Below are 22,184 nucleotides of genomic sequence, written 5' to 3' on the forward strand. Positions count from 1 at the left end.
ATGAGCACATTTTAAGAAGAAATTTGGTCGAAACATACCTTACTGAATCAGGAACCCATCGTAACCTGCTGAAAGGGTCCTCCGCTTGCAGTCAAGCACACCTGAACCTGCTGCTCCATACTGATAAACATTCTAGTAAGTATGCCCCGCGTCACTGCAGCAACTTCTTGCACAATGTTCCTTTTCAATTCCTAGATAGTTTGTAGCTTATTCTAGTAAGCTTCCCCTTCAGCACAGGCTCCTATTGACTACACGACTGAAGCAAAATGTAGCGATTGGGGTAGCATGGTGTGTCAAGTGAGACAGCAAAGCTAGCTGTCCAGACTAGTGGTTTCGTCTCCTTTGCCGGTAACTGCTGCTGTGTGGATAGCTGAAGCCGGGTTAAGGAAAACTTGACAAACCTGTTATGAGGGGTTTCTGATTCTCGTCCAAGTAACGCATGTTTGACCAAATTTCATTAAATATGTTTATTAGTTTTGGAGTTGGAGATGACTTTTGAATGCTTCCAGTAAAGGGGGCACCCTGTATGTATGCCCCAATAGAGCATAAATGTTATTCGAGAACATGGTCCAGGAGATAACATTTCTAAAGCTACAGGCGAATGTGTTTTTTTAGGCCCTAAAACTTGGATGAACCCTTTACAAGAACGTCAAAGTATAAATCTTATCCCTAATGTCGAGAGCTGGGGCATCTTGATAACTCCACTATTATTTAGGTTTCTATGGTTATTAAGTGATGTCTGAAAAAATTAAAAAAAAACTTACAAAAACTCAGTTTTCAGTTGATATGGCCCACCAATGAAAGTTAATAATTAATTAACCATCAACAGTCCACCAATTATAAAACTACATTGCATATTACATCCCGAGCTCCCCTGTATCTGTACCTTTTCATTGGACTGAGGAATTTTCTAAGGGTGTGAACAGAATGTTTTTGTATTTAAATATGTATACACACAAATAACATCTATGTGATTCAAATTAAGTGCTAACCCCACCCAAACATGTAATACCTTACACTGTGTCTTGCTGGGCAGCCATTTATATTTTTCTTTCATCAAGCATTCATGAGCCCTATGATGTTCACAAAGTAACTATATTTCTCCACAGTGCCCCATATCAGTAACGACTAAGGTTATCACAGCCCCACCTATTCTTCAACGTTTGCTGAATAAAGCTGTGTTCAGATCAGGTTAGTGATTTCCATTTAGCATGTACTCCAGGATAAGCTCCCAGCGTACACCTCCAAAGAAAGGCAACATATCCCATCATGTACGCATAAGTGCAATATATTGTTAATACAGCTCCACTGTATTAACCCTTTCCAATCCAATTTGTATTCTGGTTTTCCTAAGGGGCTTACTCTTTTTCTGCTGTTATACAACAGCGCTATATGCTGGCTAAAGCCAGTACTGCATGAGGTGACACATTGGATAGCCCCCGACAGCAGAGAGGCTAGCAGTATATAGTAAGAGAACCCCAACAGACGTCTTCCAACATCGGAGCTGTACAGGCTTAAATCATAATGTCTTTAGCCGTCAGACAGTGGATTGGAAAGGGTTAATCAAAAAATAAATATGTATACCGTATTGAACACTTTACTTCACTAGATACGGTTATATGAGAGTAGTGTAGTCTACTATGTCATTGCATGCTGCACAAGTTTTTGCAGAATATTGATATTTACCAGCCCCCCAAAAGCCAAAAGGACATTATTTTTGCATACGTAAGGATAGTGGAATCCTACTGACAAACTGTGCTTATTGCCAGCTTTTCCTGACGAATAAACTATGAGCTGGTGTATAACTTAACCAGCTTCTGGCATAAAATTATAGTAAACGCCCCTACCGCTGATCTCCGCCTACTCTTCCCAAAGATTCAAGCGTGTCCAAGAATGAAAACAGTTGCTAATTTGTCTGGAAATGCGGCTTTTGCCAAAAGTTGCAACTTTTCAGATAGAATTCTGACATAAATGCCTAGATAAATTCCTTCCTTGATCCTGGTCCAAAAAAATGTAGCTTTGATGCAAGAATCACTCATACAGCTTGTATGGCAGTTTTTTGAGCCAAAACACAAAAAAGTGGATGCAGAAAGAAAATATCTTCAGCTTCCTTGATACAATTTTTGAGCCAAACAGAGCAATGGGTCCAAAAAGAAGAAAAAGTGTCATTCCAACCTTAGGCTAAAACTGGTGTTGTACTACAAGAAAAAAAAGGCTTTTTTTATAGGTTACCATGTTTCAGATCTGAGAAATGTATGAAAAAAGTGTGTGAAAATTACACTAAAGAGAAACATCACTGAACACTGATCTCACACACATTATACTAGCTTGTTACTCGTGACTTCGCCTGCATGGAATTTGTATTTTTTAATCTAATCTAGGTTTCACTGTATATTGAAATATAAAAAGTTGAAATAGAGAAAAGAATGTAACTGCAATATGCCATGTCAGCACAGTTCTGTACACTATGTTTTTGGTCCTTTGCTAGGAATATAGCTCTAAGAAATGAACGACACTCAGTATCTAAGGGTTGGCGGCCCTGAGATTGCTCCAATGTCTCTGTAGCTCTAAGAAACATGCAACGCTTATAATCTGAAGTCCAACGGGCCTGAGACTGCTCCGGGGCGCTACTGCTCTAAGAGCAGCTGGCTGATGTCTTCTCATCTTAGAGGGGTCTTCAGATTCTTGGGTTATAGTAATATTCACAGCTCAAGCTCTGCTAGGGCTATGTGCTGGATCTGACTTGCGCGGCCTATTAAAAGACGACTAAAAAAAGGATAGGATATACGATCATCAAAAGGAAACCATTTCTTACACGGCTGAGGTAAAATAAAAGCTGCACTGTGATTGGTTGCTATAGGCAACATAGATTTCATTTAAAATCCTGGTCCATGTTAAGGCTTCTTTCATTCAAATTTTAATCCCGGGCATCACCAGGTAATCCTGCTTGTTTAATAATCGCATATGTGCGGCAAAATCATCTGCCCTCACATGTCTACCTGTTTGGGGAGGCCTAGCTTATGATGTGCACTCCCTTCCCCTCCGCCTTGCCACATGCACAGCACCGGAGCGTAGGTGCACCTGCAAATCACCAAATAAATCTGTCTTGTCGCACTCCCTAGCGAACTCTACAAATTTTCAGGATAAAACGTAGCCTATCTCCCTGCTAAATTTCATCAAAAATCACTTGAAGGGAGGCTCTAGTGTTTTTTTGGGCCGCTTCCAGCTTGGATGTAAGATGTACGGGTGGGCATGGAGGCATACAGGTTTTGCATGGTATCCTGTGGCATACCGATGCACATTTGCTGTAACGGAGCCTCTACATCAGGGTTTCTCAACGCCAGTCTGCAGTGACCCCCAAACAGGTCATGTTTTCAGGATATCCATAGCAATGTCTGTGGTAATGTCTGAGGCACTGACAAGAATTACATCACCTGTGCAATATTGAGGAAATTCTTAAAGCATAACCTGTTGGGGGTCCCCGAGGCCTGGAGTTGGGGAACAGTGATCGAGATCATGCACCTCATAGGCTGTCGAATTTGGCATCCCAGATGTTCCCATACATGTTCCATTGGTGATAAATCTGGTGACCGGGCAGCCATGGAAGTGTAGCAATGTTGTGGAGGCATTCCTGTGACCCCCTTGCTGTGTGCGGCCGAGCATAATCCTGCTGGAAAATGCCTCTTGGAAGCCGCCATGAGAGGAACACATGTGGCTGCAGGATGTCCTGAACATATCGCTGAGCTGTCATTGTCCCTCATACCACTACTAAGGTGGACCGGCTGTCCTATGTGATGCCCTCCATAGCAAAGGCATCACATAGGACAGTCGTTGTAGTTGTCCCTTGAACCACTACTAGAGGGGACAGACTGTCATATGTGATGCAAAGGCAGGATTGAGATGCTCACTCTTAGGTCTCCAGACACAACTATGGCAGTCGTCGTTTTTTTAAATTTACACTTTGAGGATCCACTCCTGTTTTTAGCGGGGGAGGGGGGGGGGGCAGTAAAGCTGGCCCTACATAAGGCCTGAAAGTTTTGGAGTGCTGCATCTGTCAAAAAAAATCCTGCGTCTTACTGGGTAATCGTTAACACCTTTAAACTATCAAGGTTTACATCAACCTAAATTGTAATGACAACATTCCAGGATGAGCAAATTCTTCCTAACAATTATACAGCACACACACGCCCTAGTAATCTCCATACTGTTTGCATTTATTGTATACCTTTGGTCTACCCATATAAGAGCTGTGTATACTGTATATTTAAAAGTTGGTTACATCACACCAACTCCATTTTTATTCACAATGCAATCACCATCCCATAAAATGTTTTTCACTTTAGCAGGACATCCAAGTTCTGACTGATGAGGGCTTACTTTAACATTTTTTTTTAAGTTTTACCACCGTTCTTCTAGTCGGTTAGAGAGTAAAGAAGTGACTCAGAAAAGAGCCAGTGTTCCCAGAATTGTTGCTAGGCTGTCCTACTCCCTGGACAAAAATTTAGTTTGCTGCCCTAGCCCTATATTGAGACAACCTGGCTATATGTTTTAATTATATGATGCTGTAGCTAATGAAATAGAAGTTTATAAGGAAGAAAAAGGGGTTTAAAGCTGCTGTCCCAGTCTTGGTATTATGCCTGGTTTAGACACAACGATCATCATTCAAAAAGATGTCTTTTGAGCGATAATCGTGTGCATTTAGCAAGGTGATCGCTCAAGTTTTGAGCGATCACTTTGCGCTCTGAGCAGGGTTTACAGAAGACACTGCTTGTCCTCCGTATACAGCTGTTCTCTTCTCGGAGCGCTCAGCTGTTATACAGCTGTGCGCTCCGAGCGGGGTATACAGAACACAGCTGGACCACTGTGTTCTTCATACCCCGGCTGTTCACGGCGTGCTCAGCTGGTATACAGCTGTGCACTACGTGCGGAGTATGAAGAACACAGCTGGAGCGCTGTGTTCTTCATACCCCGGCTGTGTTCATGGAGCGCTCATCTGGTATACAGCGGTGTGCTCAGTGCAGAGTATAAAGGACATAGCTGGACCGCCGTGTTCTTCCTACCCCGGCTGTGTTCACGAAGCTGGATACAGCTGAAACAATAGTATCAGCTGGATCCTGCTGTGAATTTCTAATAAGGCTGATCATTCCCTTTCAGCATGCTGAAAGCACAATCAGCGATTTGTTGACAAAAACTGCACGATGTCAATGCAGTTAGACCCAGTGATTCTCACTCAAAAGACGGCTTTGAGCGATTTATGAGCGAGAATCGTCGGGTCTAAATGGGCCTTTAGATGTAGGAACTTTTAAGAACTAATTATCAAAAGCATTTAAAGGGGTTGTCCCGAGGCAGCAAGTGGGTCTATACACTTCTGCATGGCCATAATAATGCACTTTGTAATGTACATTGTGCATTAATTATGAGCCATACAGAAGTTATAAAAAGTTTTATACTTACCTGCTCCGTTGCTGGCGTCCTCGTCTCCATGGTGCCGACTAATTTTCGCCCTCCGATGGCCAAATTAGCCGCGCTTGCGCAGTCCGGGTCTTCTCCTCTTCTCTATGGGGCTCCGTGTAGCTCCGCCCCGTCACGTGCCGATTCCAGCCAATCAGGAGGCTGGAATCGGCAATGGACCGCACAGAAGCCCTGCGGTCCATGAAGACAGAGGATCCCGGTGGCCATCTTCAGCAGGTGAGTATGAAGACGCCGGACCGCCGGGATTCAGGTAAGCGCTGTGCGGGTGGGTTTTTTAACCCCTGCATCGGGGTTGTCTCGCGCCGAACGGGGGGGGGGGTTTAAAAAAAAAAAAAACCCGTTTCGGCGCGGGACATTTCCTTTAATACTTTTAGGACTAGCCGTACTGGAAACACTAGGTAGACTTCAGAAAACCAAGGTGCAGCTTTGTCTGTAATTGTGGAGTAGCACTGGACAACGGCCCAAGTACCTTTCAATCATTCCTCTTCTGTTAATGCTTCAATATGCTGATGTTAAGTGGTTGAAGATTGAACAACCAGCAGGTACTGAGAATGTTGCAATGTGCACACCAGCAAAAATGTTAATATGGCTCAGCTATACTTCTGCGGGTTAATGTCAGCCACGAGTTTTGCACTTAATGCATTTAATTTTGGTAGCAATCATGCTCTGGAAGTCATACTCCAGAATAATTTTTATATAATCAGAGCTTGAGCAGGTTCAAAGTTGGGCAACTGAAGTAATAAATGGAATGCGTGGGCAGGAATACCCAAAAAGATTACCAAAGCTGGGGTTATTTGGGTTAGAATAAAATGACAGCTAAGGGGAAATCTAGTAACTATGTATGAATAAGTTACACTTTGCGGCCACGCGCATGGGCTTATAGCCTCTGGCATCCAGGGCTCACATTCAGCTACCCACCAACGTAGTCCTCCACACCCAGCATCGGCTCTCCCCACTACAGTGGCCTGGAAGGCATGTGTGCGCTCCCGGCTGCATTTTTATTGGCCCCAGTGTCTCTTAAATATGGTGCTCCAAATGGAGCCCTAGTTATATCAAGAATCCTCCCCCTGCAGAGGGTGTCTGAATACTGTAGTCGTCCTTTAGTCTTGCTCTATGTGCTAATAATTTGTCCTGACTCTGGTGCTTGACGGTGGCTATTCCAGACTCCGCATTTCGTCTCTACTCATAACCACAGCTAGTTATACTGACATCGCTTCTGTCTGCTCAAATCTCTGGCCTGCTTTACTGTGCTAAACCTGATCTCCATAACCCAACCTCTGACTTGTTTCGTGTGTTGAAGTTGTGCTGCCTGCCCCAAATCGGATTGTCTGACTATGCTCCTATTCATAGAATCATAGAATGGTAGGGTTGGAAGGGTCCTCCGGGGTCATTGGGTCCAACCCCCTGCTCAGTGCAGGATTCACTAAATCATCCCAGACAGATATTTGTCCAGCCTTTGTTTGAACACTTCCATTGAAGGGGAACTTACCACCTCCCGTGGTAAGCTGTTCCACTCATTGTTCACCCTCACTGTCTAATATTTAATTTGTGTCTCCTCCCTTTCAGTTTTATCCCATTGCTTCTAGTCTTTACTTGTACAAAAGAGAATAGGGTTGATCCCTCTGCACTGTGACAGCCCTTCAGATATTTGAAGACAGCTATTAAGTCTCCTCTCAGCCTTCTTTTTTGCAAGCTAAACATTCCCAGATCCTTTAATCGTTCCTCATAGGACATGATTTGCAGACTACTAGCCATCTTGGCAATTCTTCTCTGAACTTGCTCAAGTTTCTCTATGTCTTTTTTTAAAGTGAGGTGCCCAGAACTGGACACAGTATTACAGAGGAGGTCTGACTAATGAAGAGTAGAGGGTGATAATTACCTCATGTGATCTAGACTCTATGCTTCTATTAATGTATCCCAAAATTGTGTTTGCCTTTTTGGCTGCTGCATCACATTGTTGGCTCATGTTCAGTCTATGATCTATTAGTATACCCAAGTATTTTTCACATGTGCTGCTGCTTAGCCCAATTCCTCCCATTCTGTATTTCCTTTTTTCATTTTTCTTGCCCAAATGTAGGACTTTGCATTTCTGCCACATTACTGGGACCACTTTCAGTTTAATGGCCTGGGGGCCCCGCAGTGAAGCCCATATCCTGACTGATGTGGTTAAAGGATGAAGACTGTGGTACCTCCGGTGTCACCTCTGGACTTGGTCCAAAGTGAAAGCAGTGTGTGACAGAGTAAATCTAGATCTGCTGATCCTGACAAAATATATGAAAAATATTTCCCCCACGACCTACTTATACCAAAGACTCACTATAACAAGGGGGCCTCTTCTAAGTCTAGAGGAAAGAAGGTTTCTGTGGCAACATAGAAGGGGAGTTCTTTACTGTAAGAGCAGTGAGACTATGGAACTCGATGCCTGAAGACGTGGTGATAGCGAACTCGGTAAAAGTTCAAGAGGGGCCTGGATGCCTTTCTAGAGTGTAACAATAATACAGGTTCTAGTCATTCAGTAATTCAGAAAGGTTGTTGATCCAGGGATTTATTCTGACTGCCAGACTGGAGTTAGGACGTAAATTTTCCTGAAATGAGGATAATTGGCTTCTACCTCATTGTTTTTTTTATTATTTGTCTTTCTCTGGGTTACCATTGCAGGATAATAAGCCAAGCTGGGTGGACATAGGTCTTTTTTTCAGCCTTAGATACTATATGATTTGAACATTTTAAATATCCAAATAAGTGTTGGGTTTGTCTGCTTGTCCTACGATGCAGCATTTTACATGCTGTTAGTTTAAATGACATACAATCAAGTTAACCCAGTGCCTGAAGTTTAATTGTGAGATCATTGAGGTAAGAAGCTATATGAGTAGGACTTCTATATAACACTATAGATTATGTTAGAACTATTTAAATAATGGATTGTGAGATGATAAAAAGCCTCAGGAGACTACACCAGAAGATAAATAACAGTACAATTAAGAGGCAATATAAATATATCCAATATGATACAGGCTGGTTTTCTGTGTGTCACGGTCAGTTCTATTTTTTTTTCTTTTTACCCATGATGGATGTAGTAAAATGCCAGTAAATAAGCCATTTCGGTTCATATAACAATAGTAAAATCCCAGCTGCAGTGATATTGTGCAGAAAAAAGTAAGTTTCAGTATTAAATATTCATTACACTAAATATAAACCTTTCATCTTAATCCCCTTTCTCTTAATTTCTCTATGAATTCAAATAATTAGAGCATAGCAAATACAAACCACAAAGGTTTCTGCTTAGAAGACATGCAAAGAGATCCGAGACTGCTCTGCATAAGTCAGGACAAATAGCCACCACAGATACAATGATTTTTGCTTTTGCATGTCATGTATAAACAATACATTGAAAAATTAAAATTTGGCTTAGTTCACAGTCGACTTTCTACATGATCTTAAAGAGGTACAACACCACCCTCCCTGCAACACTACAGTTTTCAAATTGTTGCCAAGAGACTTGATAGCTTAAGGACATTTCCTTTAGATTTGCCCTCTGTCTTGTAAGGGCATCTGCACAATTTCAGGTTACCAAGGACACCAATGACTGGTACGAAACCATAGTAACTAATAAGGTGCTGGTGTTCAATGTGTAATTCAGGGTTTAGAAATAATTCTAGATCTTCAGTTATTAAACACAACAAGAATGGTAACTGTTGAGGTCTTGCGTTTGCACACTTCGATGGCCCACCCAGTACATTGTGCAAGAATCTCACCTGAGTGGGTAGAGGTGGAAAAATTTAAACTGGCACATTAAGTTAAACCTCAATGCCACATAGTCCAACTTCCTGCCACTTTAGAACCTTCCAAATTCTATGATTTCCTGTTAACCCACTCCTGAAATGTACCTTCATATATTACATATATTAATGGGAAGCAAGGGACATCTCTCTCTACGTACATTGATGTAGCAGTTTCGTCTGTTCATTTTCATAAGATGGATGTACAACTATGCAAGTGTAAAACACATCCCATTAATGAAACCGAGAGAAGGCAGAAATAGTCATACCTGACACAATTTAACCCGTGACTTGTATTCAAAAACTGCTGACACATCACCTCAGGCAAATGCCTAATGTATAGCAGCTTGATACAAACCATGGAGTAAACGTTATAATATTAGACATTAATTGGGACTTATGTATTGTTTTATATTAAAACCTATTAAAATGTGTTCAATTTAGACTATTCAGGAAATAAACATAAGCTATACACTTCTTTCAATTCAACATTTGCTACTTGTTAGTAAAAGATAGAGTTCTTTTTGTCCATCACTGCTAACTGACAGTAAATTTACTGTTTGTTAGAAATGCTCAGGTCATCTTCAAGTTCAAGATCCAGCAATTTTATCAATTAGGTAAATATTTGGTGCAAAAAAATTAACTTTGTTGCTCAGACACAGTATCCAACGATCACATAATACGGTAGCATCTTGGAAGAGCTGCATTTTCTTCACAATATGGTTACAAAGTTTGAACATAAAACACTCATCTTGTTCAACCAATTTAACTCAAAGCCCTTGGGATCATGAACTGAATTCAACATACAGAACATAGTGGGCCTATTTTTGAGAAATAAATCTGCTCACAGACATTTGATGCCAGTGGGTGGTATGCATCAGAACCACATGGGGGCACGTCTGAAGGTCCAAGTGGCCAAATCATGCAAGTGTGCTATTTAGGGTAAGACTCTAAAGACAGCCCATCAATCAAGACCAAAAACTTTCTTGGCTGCCTTATATTAGTCTTTAGATAAATAAAAATAGTACAAATATTTTTCAACATATATTTGCTAAACTTAACATGTCCAGAAAAATATATTGCTTAGACGTATCCATTCCAGTGAAAGATCACACATTACCTCAGGTGAATGCCTAATGTGTAACTGTTTGGTAGCCTACTTATGTTACCGACCCATCTCAGCTCTGCCAATGACTATTGTCACTATAAGGGCTTGTTTTCTCCTGTAACTGGGGCTCCTATTGATGTCCCAGTTACATTGGAAAACTGTAAACTAAGAAAAAATACATATTATGAATGCCCCCCAGAGGTCTTGTCTAATGACAAGACTGTTATAGATGTTAAAAATGTATTTTAAAAAACTTTAAAAAAAAAAAACCAACTCACTGCCCATGTGAACTTAAAACATTGCAATAGCTGGCCTGTAATTTGATACTATACAGCTTGTATATCAAAATGTCCGAAACAAAATGAGAGACCATTCCTGTACTTTATTTTAGCGTGAATACACTAACTTTAAAAATGAACTATACATTTAAAAAACTTTTTGAATGGTTTCTACATACCCCCAATAAACAAAAATTTATACATATATATATATATATACATATACACACACCACTACATGTGTGAAATGGCTAAGAAAAAAATTTCTGGGTCCTTTAGAATTGAAACACTAGTCCCTAAAAGCGGTTAAAAGGTTTTCAATTTAGAATATAAATTTGATGATCATGAGCAGTTCTGTCAGTTTAACCCATTTGCTACTTGTTGATACACAAAAAATCCCATATTTTGCTCACTGACCGCAAATTTACTAAATATTAGCAACTTGAGGCCATCTAGACATAGAAGATGACATGAAAATAGTACATCTTTCAATATGTATTTGGTCAACTTATCCCAAAATATATTTAGCTTTGATCTATCCATTTGAGTAAAAGGCGTGAATCAAGTAGCCTATTAAAAAGTCTCTACGCATAGGCCCACATCAAGCTTAGTGCAAAAATACCAACTCCTTGTTAATGAGCATATACATTACAAGAGTCAGTATAATCATGCAATAAAAGAATAAGACTATACAACCGATTTCAGACAAAAGACATTTTTGGCATAGGATATGCCATAAATATATTTGGCTGGAATAACCCTTTAATGAGGAACTATATCATGCTTGTTAACAGTAACATCTTTCCTTGGATTCACCGATGGCTTCATCCATTCTTTATCTGCCATGCAGATTATATATACACATTGCAGCTGGAGGATCATAGGCTTTTATAGTATACTTTTTTTGCTATATAGTTCATCTACTGACCAGTGGAAGGTCTCTCCACCCCCACCCCCTTATATTCGTGACATCTACAGTTTTGCCCAACAGCTGTCTGAATAGTATGACCCAATGTGAAGATTAAGGTCGGATGGTGATGACAACATAATTTACCTAGACCGAGAACAATTCTAATCAAATATAGATATATAAATATCTATTTAAAAGAGGCCAATCATTTTTTATTATTCTGATTAAACAGTTATTGATGTTCCTCATATTTCTGCTTGTGATATATTAGGTATCTCTAGTACAAGTCATGGAATAACTATAGGAAGATATTTGCTGAAATAGAAAGGCTGAACTTTTGGAATTAGACTATAACTTATGGTCGGAGAGCTTACTCTACGCAAATCAACCAAAGATAGTATCACAATATAAGGCAGGATGACTTATCTACAGTAAGTGGTAACCCAAATCTGACTTTTCATCAAATAATCTGGTGCTCTTCATGGTATATATTTTCTGGCTAACACATCTGGCTTGTACATAGTACAAATCAGCAAGTTTTATATATCTCATTCTCCATTTTTTTCTTGTCCTCATAAAGAAAGCACAAGCAACACAAAATGATGAAGAGTCTAGAAAACTTCCGAACTTCATCAAACTAGTACTACCATAGGAGTTCTACCCATTGGCAATATGTATTGAAAGATACATTAGAACTGCTGCACCCAAAAATAATATTTCATATACGATTCACTTGATCAACGTCCAATCCCTTTACTGCAACCTGCCAGGAATTTTCTTCTAAAACTCCATCACCTTTGATGACATGTATAGGGTTATCGAGTAAGTTAGCATAGTTGTACTAAAGTTATCCGAAAATATTGCAATATTCCTCAATACAGACTATGGGACATTAATTGATATTCATAACCAATGCGCCTTTGGTGTGTTTGACTGCTGCAAGTTGACATGCCCAATTTCATATACTTTCTATTAGTAAATGATGCAACAGTGACCGATAAGAAAAGTAAGATTGAGGCCACTCGGGATTATTCATAGAAGTGATTAGCACTGTGGTGAAGATCTTGGCACAGGTTTACAATCCCTAGGTGTTAGATCTATTATTCAAAATGAATTTAGTAAGCTGTCCACCAAGGCCACATACATCTCCAAATTGAACCACAGTGCTAAAGTGTTTTAGTAACAACCACGGAAATAGTCAGCCAGGGGCAGCGCTTTCACTTTTTTTTTTAATTCAATATTTGCATGCTTCAACTTCCACTGACCTCAACAGAAAACCTATGGTTGTAGGTGACAAAAGCAAGATATATGTGCACTGGTTAACTGGCTCCTGGGAGCTGTCCTGCCTAGTAATGATACCAAGTTTGAAGTATTGTTTGGTTGGTTTCTTAGTTTTTGTAAATATATATACTGTAATGATATTCGATTTGTGAAATACTATAAATGGGATATAGATATATATATACACACACACACACACACACACACACACACACACACACACACACACATATTTCATCCCGGCAGTTACTATACTTTATGTTTTGTTCCATGACATTATTCAACAGATAGAGCATAAATAAATATGCATCTCTCATTGCTTTAATTTAGTTTCTGTTTCAATGTCTTTTTAATGACTACTATAGAGCATATAGTTATGCCTCATTCCCCGAATTCAGACAGGTTGAACAAGAGGAACAAGTGGTTCTTGCTTTTGGCAAAATATCTATGCACAATTCTGCCTCCAATAACCCCATTGTAAATATTCTCCAGTTTCCTCGGGCCGAGGCCCAAAATGCACCACATATCGTCAATGGAGACTACAGATTAATAATGAAGCAAAAGGCTTATTTCCCCAATCAATGCTATATAAAAAGTGAATGTGGTACAAATACAAGACGACACAGAAATATAGAAAAGTTTAGTATATTAGATATCCTGCAGCAGGTATACGTTTGCCAGATGTAGAGCTTAGTTGTCAAGCAAAGGTGAGTTTATTAGATACAGTAGCACAGAGTTTGCCATGCACAGTAGATCAGAGTTTATCACATGTCTAATTTGTCATTTGTGCTTTTACATAGGAATGAAGTAAACCTTACATATAATCTTAACTGAGGGAATTGTTCTAAAGGTATTCAACCTCCACGTGAAAATTTAGTTATGGCACATACCCCGTTTCCCTGAAAATAAGACATACCCTGAAAATAAGACATAGCATGATTTTCCAGAATTTTTGAGGATGCAAAATGATTTTTCAGGCTTTTTGAGGATGCTTGAAACATAAGCCCTACTTCAAAATTAAGCCCTGCTAACAGGCAGCTATACATGTAAAAAAGTTAAACCTTTTTGACCAAAAATTAATATAAGACACTGTCTTATTTTCGGGGAAACACGGTAATTATGAAAAAGGTTCACAGATCAAAACTAAATCATTGATATAGTTAAAGAATTAAAAGCATACATATCCTTGTTTACTCTTCATTAGTTTTATAGCACTTTATATACAGCAAATGTGAAACACTGACATCAGATACATACACATGCAGAACCACAGTAAGGCGCCTGCATGACATCTCATTACAGAATTATGCATAATGTACAAGAACAAAGACTAAAACAACAATCTAAACTAAAAATATATAGTTAAACTATCTAATTAATACAAAACCTTATATTATGTGAGACATGATGCATCATTCTGGGCTGGTGTATAATGTTGCATTACAGGACAAATACGGTCGGTTTAGGTAAAGGCTACTGTAATTTATTAAAAAATGTGAACAGCCCCAACCATTAAAGATGTAGCAGAACTGAATTTGTCACTCAACTTGGGAAGTGCGTGTGTGTGACATAGGTCTAGATAAGGTCCTATGAAAGACAAATAGATCACATTGCAGTATGACAATGTAACGTACTTGGCTCCTCTACATATGTGAGAATGATATGAGAAACAGAAAAGCAGATGGTTACAGAAAGATGTCAGGTTATGTAAATGAAAAAAACTGACAACCTCTTTTACTGCATTACATTGTAGTGTCTCCGCCATAACAACCATGATATAATGAAGCCATCTCAGGCAACCACAAATACAAGAACATGCAAGCATTCAGATAAAATCTGGGCCAAAGAGCTTACACTCTAGCAAATATAAACTGTTACCTATACCTATGATGCTATACAAGCATCTGACAACGGAAACCACTATAGCATAAATGATGTGTATATAAGGAATGATCATATCCCATAGGACATGACATCACATAGAAAGGGCAGAGAATTAGGCTACAAGTTTACGCATTTCATTATAGCGACAAAATAGGAACAAAATTAAATAGTAACAAATGGAAGTCGAGAAACTACAATGACAAAACATGAAGGATGAAATTACTCCAATTACTCATTTCTATAGTTGCACTCTGTGAGAATCTAGCTCTCATTAAGTGAATTTTCATCTATTCATACGTTTAAGTTCCATAGAGATCACTATGTGCTAAACCATTATATATTCAATATTATGTAGATTTGCTCTAAAAGTTTATTTAAAGGGTCTGGACTCTTACGGGTAGGATTCTCTAACTCATTATTGCCATGCCTCACAATGTACAGATGGCATTGGGAGGGAGGGGGGTGGGGGGTGCAACCCGGGCAATTGCCCAGGATTCCCATTCCTTGGAAGATAGTGGGCAGGCAGTGCTGTAGGTGAAAAGCACAGATGCACCAATGAAGCAGTAACTACGGTTAGTTATACACTAAGTGTTAACAGACATTGTGGTATAGTAAGGGTCTCAAGATGATAACACGCAAATGATTGTGCTCACTGCAAAACAGCTAATCTAGTTCCCATATGGTAATATTTGGAATTATCTATGTACCAATAGATGACATATCATGTATTATATAAGTGTTGTTATGTACATAAAATTACAGAATACAATAGGACTCTCAATCATTGCTAAAGGGCTCCAAGGTGCAAGTGCTTTCATGACGTTTCTCAAGGTTACTCAGGACACTTCTGACAAACTCCACACCAACCTGGATGCTGCAATTCTGAAATGTTATATAATGGTTTAGTACATAGACATAAAAAATGATGACTATACAATCATCGTAAAATTACTTTTGACTGGGTGTTGGCCATACTGCTGGCAGAGAAAAATTAGCCCTTTAATTTAAACAACTGTGTTACTATGTCTTATATTTAATTCTACCTACCCTGTTTCCCCGAAAATAAGAGTGTCTTATATTAATTTTTGTTCAAAAAGGTTTAACTTTTTTACATGTACAGCTGCCTGGACACTATTTAAATTGACTTTTTTAAATTAACTGTTGGCAGGGCTTAATTTTGGAGTAGGGCTTATATTTCAAGCATCCTCAAAAAGCCTGAAAAATCATTTTGCATCCTCAAAAATTCTGGAAAATGCTATGTCTTATTTTCAGGGGATGTCTTATTTTCAGGGAAACAGGGTAGTAGCAGCAATACAGCAGAACTATGGGGTCATTCCTGTCCATTGGAACGGAGTTGTGTCGCATCCAGGGTGCCTGTCATTTTAAGTGGATTTTGAAATATTCAGATTGTAATTAATAAAAAGACTCCGGGCGTCTCACTGAAGAATTATCAATGGCTAAGATATTGAGTGCACTGGCCATTCTGTATCCAAAGAATACCAACAAACAATAAAATAGAGACGGTCATTTTTTGTTACATGGTGTACCCAATATTTCACAAAGAAGACAAACACCGGGTTTTAAGTACTGATGTGAAATGAGCGAACATGGACGTCATCGCATACAAGAGAAACTCATTAAGTCATTATGAAATCTATAATTACATGCTCCAATGGTAATAATGGCAGTTATGTATAAACACAGACGCAGAAACAAAGCCACAGATCTCACCGAGTCGGGTGCATTAATAGGCCCATGGCCTAAACCTCACCTAAATCCTGTGCTGCTATAATAGAGCTGCAAGTTTCTACGCCTGAAACAAATTGCTTCTTTTCAACGAGAACACCAAATTCCACTCCATCAGCAGTTTTACTTTATCTATGCTAACAATTTTCCTGTGGCTTTGAGGGCTGGCACACAATACCACCAGCAAAAGACATTACATACTAGTGGCCAGGCCTCCGATTTCAGGCAACACACTGATCATTTAGATAGAATACAGGGGTACATGTGATCTATACAGGTCACCCATAAAACACTGCCAGGAGGAACTACCGTACAACAGATGGAATCGCTTCTAGCTGATCCGAAGAGTTTATCGCCACTTATCAAATCCCTGGCCGGTGCTGTCCAAAGTATAGTCTGCAGGAGCAAACCTATAGATAACAGGCCAGCCATGTACATGTAATAACATGATCACAGTCCATACAAGCAATGAAAGGACACGACATGCAATAGATTTGGGCAGAGGTGTAATACATAAAATGCAAGTTCCAGTTTACAGGACAATCTATATTTTACCTTTCCCATGCTGAACATACGTAAACTAGAAGAAGGCTTTACTTTATCTTTTACTGCACCTTTAAGGATCTGCAGAAGTCACAAGTATATACAGTACGCCCAGGGATTCCAACCTGGATTTTTCTTTTTTTCGGACAACTTAATAAAAAAAAAAAATCACGGACAACAATATTATTTACGGACACATCGGAAAACCATACTGAATGTTATAGATAAGTAATCACATGTTTAGAAGTCAGATACTGATATGATCTCATTACCAGCAATACAATAATGATACGTTACAGTAAAAAATCCGCTTAAGTACCACCAGCCTAAACACAATAAAACAAAACAAAGGACGCAACTATTATTTTTTTCACGGACACTGTCCTATTTTTACAGACTGTCCAGAAATTTCTGGATGGTTGGCAACTCTGAGTAGTGATCATGGGAACTGACAATTTTCTCAACTTGTCATTGACAGTCAGTCTGAAGTGGCTGATAACAGGGAACAGAGTGCACAGCAGCCTAGATCAGTCTCCCGTGCCCCTTTACTTCTAACCCTTCTGCCATGACGTGGGTCCCAGCCGTGGATTATCATCCCTACACTTCCTGCTCTACATGCCACCTCAACACTGGCACTCAGCGCTTCCCAGCCCTGGCAGCAGCCTCACTAACGCCACCTTGTCAGGAAGACACTCCCTCCCAAGACAGCCAGGAGCTCAAGTTCACCGCACATTTCCTCGTCCCAATGGCTTGCAGATGCCAGGCCGCTTTATCTCTCTCCCTGGTGCCAGCTTCCTTCCCCGTCCGCCTCCGTGGAAGCGGAGCAGTTGTCCTGCTTTTACTTTACAAGAGTGCCAGCGTGCGCTGCTGCTGCCCCCGTGCCGGCCGGGGACTAGGGAGCCCGGTACTGTCTCACCTTTCATGGCCGCGATCACATAATACATGGTCACCGTCCTGTGCCCCGGAGACCCCGCACACTCAGCTGCCAGCTCCGCTCTGCCGCATCCCCCGCCCGCAGCTGCCATATGAGAGTCCATGTGACCTGCTCCTAACACGCCCCGAAATCTGACAGCGGCCACCGCCCACCTCTCTAACCCTGGCCAATGAGCGGGGCGAGAGCAGACAGCTGGACACGCCCACCTGGGAAGCGCACCCGCCTCACACGTGGCTGGCTGGTGACAGCGGCAAGAACAGAGGGAGAGCGGAGCGAGCGGGCGCACATGGCAGCGCGGACAGGTGTATGCCCAATGCACGCTGCAGCTGTGCCGCCACTATTATGTGTCCTTAGATGTGTCTGATATCCCTGCAGCTAGGACACGTAATACAACCCTCACCAGCGCACTCCGGACCGGCCACTGCTGGGGCCCCTGAAGTTCTGGGGCCCCTGAACAAAAGCTAGAACAGTGTCTGACCTGTTTTATAAGTGCAGGCAAAAGTCTGGACACAGCCATTTAAAGGGGGTTTTGTTTTTATGACAAGACCCCTTTAACTGAGAATATTGGCTTCCAGTGTGTGAAAGTATGAATTGGGAGGGAGGCTGCATTTTTTTTGGTGGAGGACACATTTTTGGGAGCGATTTTGAACTCCACCATATTGCGTGTCAGTTTTGTCCTATCTTTACTAGTTGAGGACTTAACCCTTTCCAATCCACTGTCTGACGTCTAAAGACATTATGATTTCAGGCTGTACAGCTCCGATGTTGGAAGATGTCCGTTGGGGTTCTCTTACTGTATATTGCCAACCTTTCTGCTGTCGGAGCCTATCCAATGTGTCACCTCATGCAGTACTGGCTTTACCCAGCATATAGCGCAGTTGTATAACGGCAGAAAAAGAGTAAGCCCCCTAGGAAAACCAGGATACAAATTGGATTGGAAAGGGTTAAGTGTGGGCAAAGTTTCACAAAGTACTTTAAATGATATGTTCAATGTGTCCACCATTCTGGCACATGGTTAAACATTTTATCCAGTCTTTTTGCACACGCAGAAGAACTGCAGGTGATATTTCTTCATGAAATGAAAAAATACCAGATCTGCTTCTAAAAGAACCTTCTACATTATTTCTAGATTCGTTAAAACTTCATGATAAAATGTATCCATGCATAATTTTATGCCCCTACAGCATACGCGTTCCAAAGCTAAGGCTTCTTGACCACAGCATGGTGGGCTAAATCACCAGGCACAGCCAAGTGCGGAGGTGCACCATTCTGTTAAAAATAATCGTGGAAAGTCACTGTTCACATTGAGTGCAGACAGGGATATGGCATCCTGTAACATCGGGAGGTGCTTCTCACCGTTAAGTAATTGGACTATGATAAACGGTCCTGGCTGTCAGATGCAATTTACCAACTTTGCCCTCGTTTAACTCCTAAACAAGTAAAGATAGAAACACACTGTAAGTGTCAGTTTGGCCCTAAGTAAACTTTAGCCAAGATTGATGTCACATGACCCTCTTCCTATTTGAAAAACCTCAGTTGAATTAAATATGGAGGAGTTCAAAATGGCCGCTGAAAACATCTCTAGCAAAATATGCAGTCTCCCTCCCAATTAACACTTTCACACATTGGATGCCAATTTCTCATTATTACGCCAGTTAAACAAGTGTGTCCAAACTTTTGCCCCCACACTCCATGCAGATGTTGCTCTGGTCAGATTTGAACCCAGAACCCCAATGCTGCAAAGTAACAGTGCTAAATACCTATGCTGAGCAACATTTTAAAAAAAGTTTTCAATTAGGCCACTTTCATACTTGTGTATTTTGCGTGGATAGTTGAAAACCAAAACCAGGAGTGGGATCTACAAAGGAAAAGTACTGTCTAGGGGTGCATTCAGACGACCGTATATTGGCTGGCTTTTCACGCCCAGCCGATATATGGCGTCTCTCTCTGCAGGGGGAGGAGGCTGGAAGAGCCGGGAGCAGTGCTCTGAGCTCCCGCCCCCTCTCTGCCTCCTCTCCACCCCCCTGCACTATTTTCAATGAGGAGAGGTGGGACGGGGTGGAGCTAATTCCTCAGAACTTGGCCCCGCCCATGTTCTGCCTCCTCTCATTGCAAATAGTGCAGAGGGGCGGAGAGGGGGCGGGAGCTCAGAGCACTGCTCCCGACTCTTCCAGCTTCCTCCACCTGCAGAGAGAGACGCCGTATATCGGCTGGGTGAGAAAACACAGCCGATATACGGTCGTCTGAATGCAGCCCAATGAAAAGATTTGCATCTCTTTCATATTTTGGATGCATTTTGGCTGTGATGCATTCATCGGAAATTCCTTTATACATACTTCCAATGCTCAAATGCTTACCACAATATGTGATAACCAAAATGTGTGCCTCCATAACAATGATAGCTGGAGGATCCCCATAACAGCACCATTCTGAGTTTCCCAATGAATAGTACCCACCAGAGGGAAATGATAAATACTGTAAACAAGCAGGTTTGCTTTAAAGTGGTTGTTCCAATAATTAAACTTATGCTGTATCCACAGGATAAGGGACAAGTTATGGATAAGAGTCCAGCTGCTCGGATTCCTGCCAATCATGAGATAACCAGTGTACCCCTTTAATGAGCATGTCTGCTGCCACTTCATTAATATCTGTGTAACTGCCAAAGAGAAGCAGCTTGGAGGTGAATGGAGCAGCAGCGCACATGCTCAACCATCCCTCCATTCATATAGGAAGACCCAGAACCCACATTTTTGTGATCGGTAGAGTTCTCAGTGGTTTGACTCCCACTGATTAGACACTTTTCCTCTGACTTCCAGATCGGGAATAACTTTATATCTTGGGACAACCCATTTAAGAGTCTTTTTTCCCCTCTTCTAAGCAAGGGAGTAAGTAATGAGCTGCCAAAGAGACCACTGTCTATGTCCCTTTCCCTCCCAATTAAATAGTCATTACTTTTCAAACAACTTATGTTAATATAATAGACATTGTGATAACTAGCAAATGTACAAATCACTTTATTTACCTAAAATTATGTTTTTGTACTGAAAAATCTCTCTAAAGTGCTGGTCACTAGGGGGTCTCCATTCCTTCTAATTTGCTGTCCACTATCATGTGATGCCTGTGGGGGAGGGGGTCACTCATGCTGCTCTTAGAAGTCTATGAAGAGCAGAGGAGGAGGAAGGGAGACACACACAGACATGGTTGCACCTAAATGGTAAGTGATTTACAGCTACTGCAATCATGTTTATACTGCTCAGTGCTTTTCTAGTGTCCTTAATGATGAGGTCATTTCTCTGTGTGTAAAAAAAACAAACAAATATGGAATAGGTCAAAGCCTATAGAAAAAATCCTAACACTCCAGGTAATACTCAGATGGCATAGAATTAGTCAAGGACTTACTTCACAGGGGGTGCCTCAGTACAGTACAGCCGTATCTACTCAAAGTTGGAGTAGAAATCAGTTAATGAAGGACTCCATATGATCCATTGACAGGTCCTTTATTCAAATAGATAATGCAACGCGTTTCGGCTTACAACTAGGCATTTTTCATGCTTGAAAACTCTTGGTTGTAAGCCGAAGCGCATACATTTAGGAAGCAGGATCTGCAGTTTTTTCTTTGTTCTTTGTAGAACTCAGCATAACAGTTAGACTTATCAACTCAGAGAGAACTGAGAATTATAGATACAGGCTGCAGAGATAAAAACTGGTGATAAATGCAGACAAGTTATATAATGTCCAGAAATTGGGCTATTCCTCATGTACACACAGCAGCTTATTGTAAAAACTTAGGTAGGCTTAAATAGTATACAGTGCTTCCAACTTAAGACCTTTACTTATCTGTTTGGCAGCATCTTTAGCAAGCCTTGAACAGTACCATGTAGTGCCCAGATAAGTAGAGCGTATAGAGCTGTATATTGTCCATATTAACAGTACCTCACAATGTCCTGATGTACAGCATATACTTTTCTCAGATAATTCTATATAGTACCCAGATACAGCTATATAAAAAGTGGCATATAGTGCCACGATAACGTCATTGTCATGGTGCAGCAGCCATGACATGGAAGCAGGTCTGTGCTGACATCACAACATTACCCAGGGTCATGTTACTGCAGCGCCAGCACATTCGTCCTGTCATTCAGTTCTGGGTGTCAATGTGAAAACATCTTCGTGATGTATGGGGTTTGATTAGTTGGTGGGGAGCTGGTTTCCCAAGCCAGCCAATCAACTTTTTTTTGTAGTATATAAG

General features: G+C 40.8%; 1 protein-coding gene across 1 annotated transcript in view; it reads right to left on the reverse strand.

Moving 5' to 3' along the window:
- RORA (RAR related orphan receptor A) overlaps window positions 1–17,975 on the reverse strand; it is a 62,292-nt gene extending 44,317 nt beyond the window's left edge. Inside the window, exon 1 of the mRNA XM_066592397.1 lies at window positions 17,918–17,975. Coding sequence (XP_066448494.1) covers window positions 17,918–17,945 — 28 coding nt within the window. The 5' untranslated portion in view covers window positions 17,946–17,975. The remainder of the gene's footprint in view (window positions 1–17,917) is intronic.
- Window positions 17,976–22,184: the final 4,209 nt, after the last annotated feature.

The sequence above is a fragment of the Eleutherodactylus coqui genome, chromosome 2 (assembly GCF_035609145.1).
Source record: "Eleutherodactylus coqui strain aEleCoq1 chromosome 2, aEleCoq1.hap1, whole genome shotgun sequence".
Classification (NCBI taxonomy): domain Eukaryota; kingdom Metazoa; phylum Chordata; class Amphibia; order Anura; family Eleutherodactylidae; genus Eleutherodactylus; species Eleutherodactylus coqui.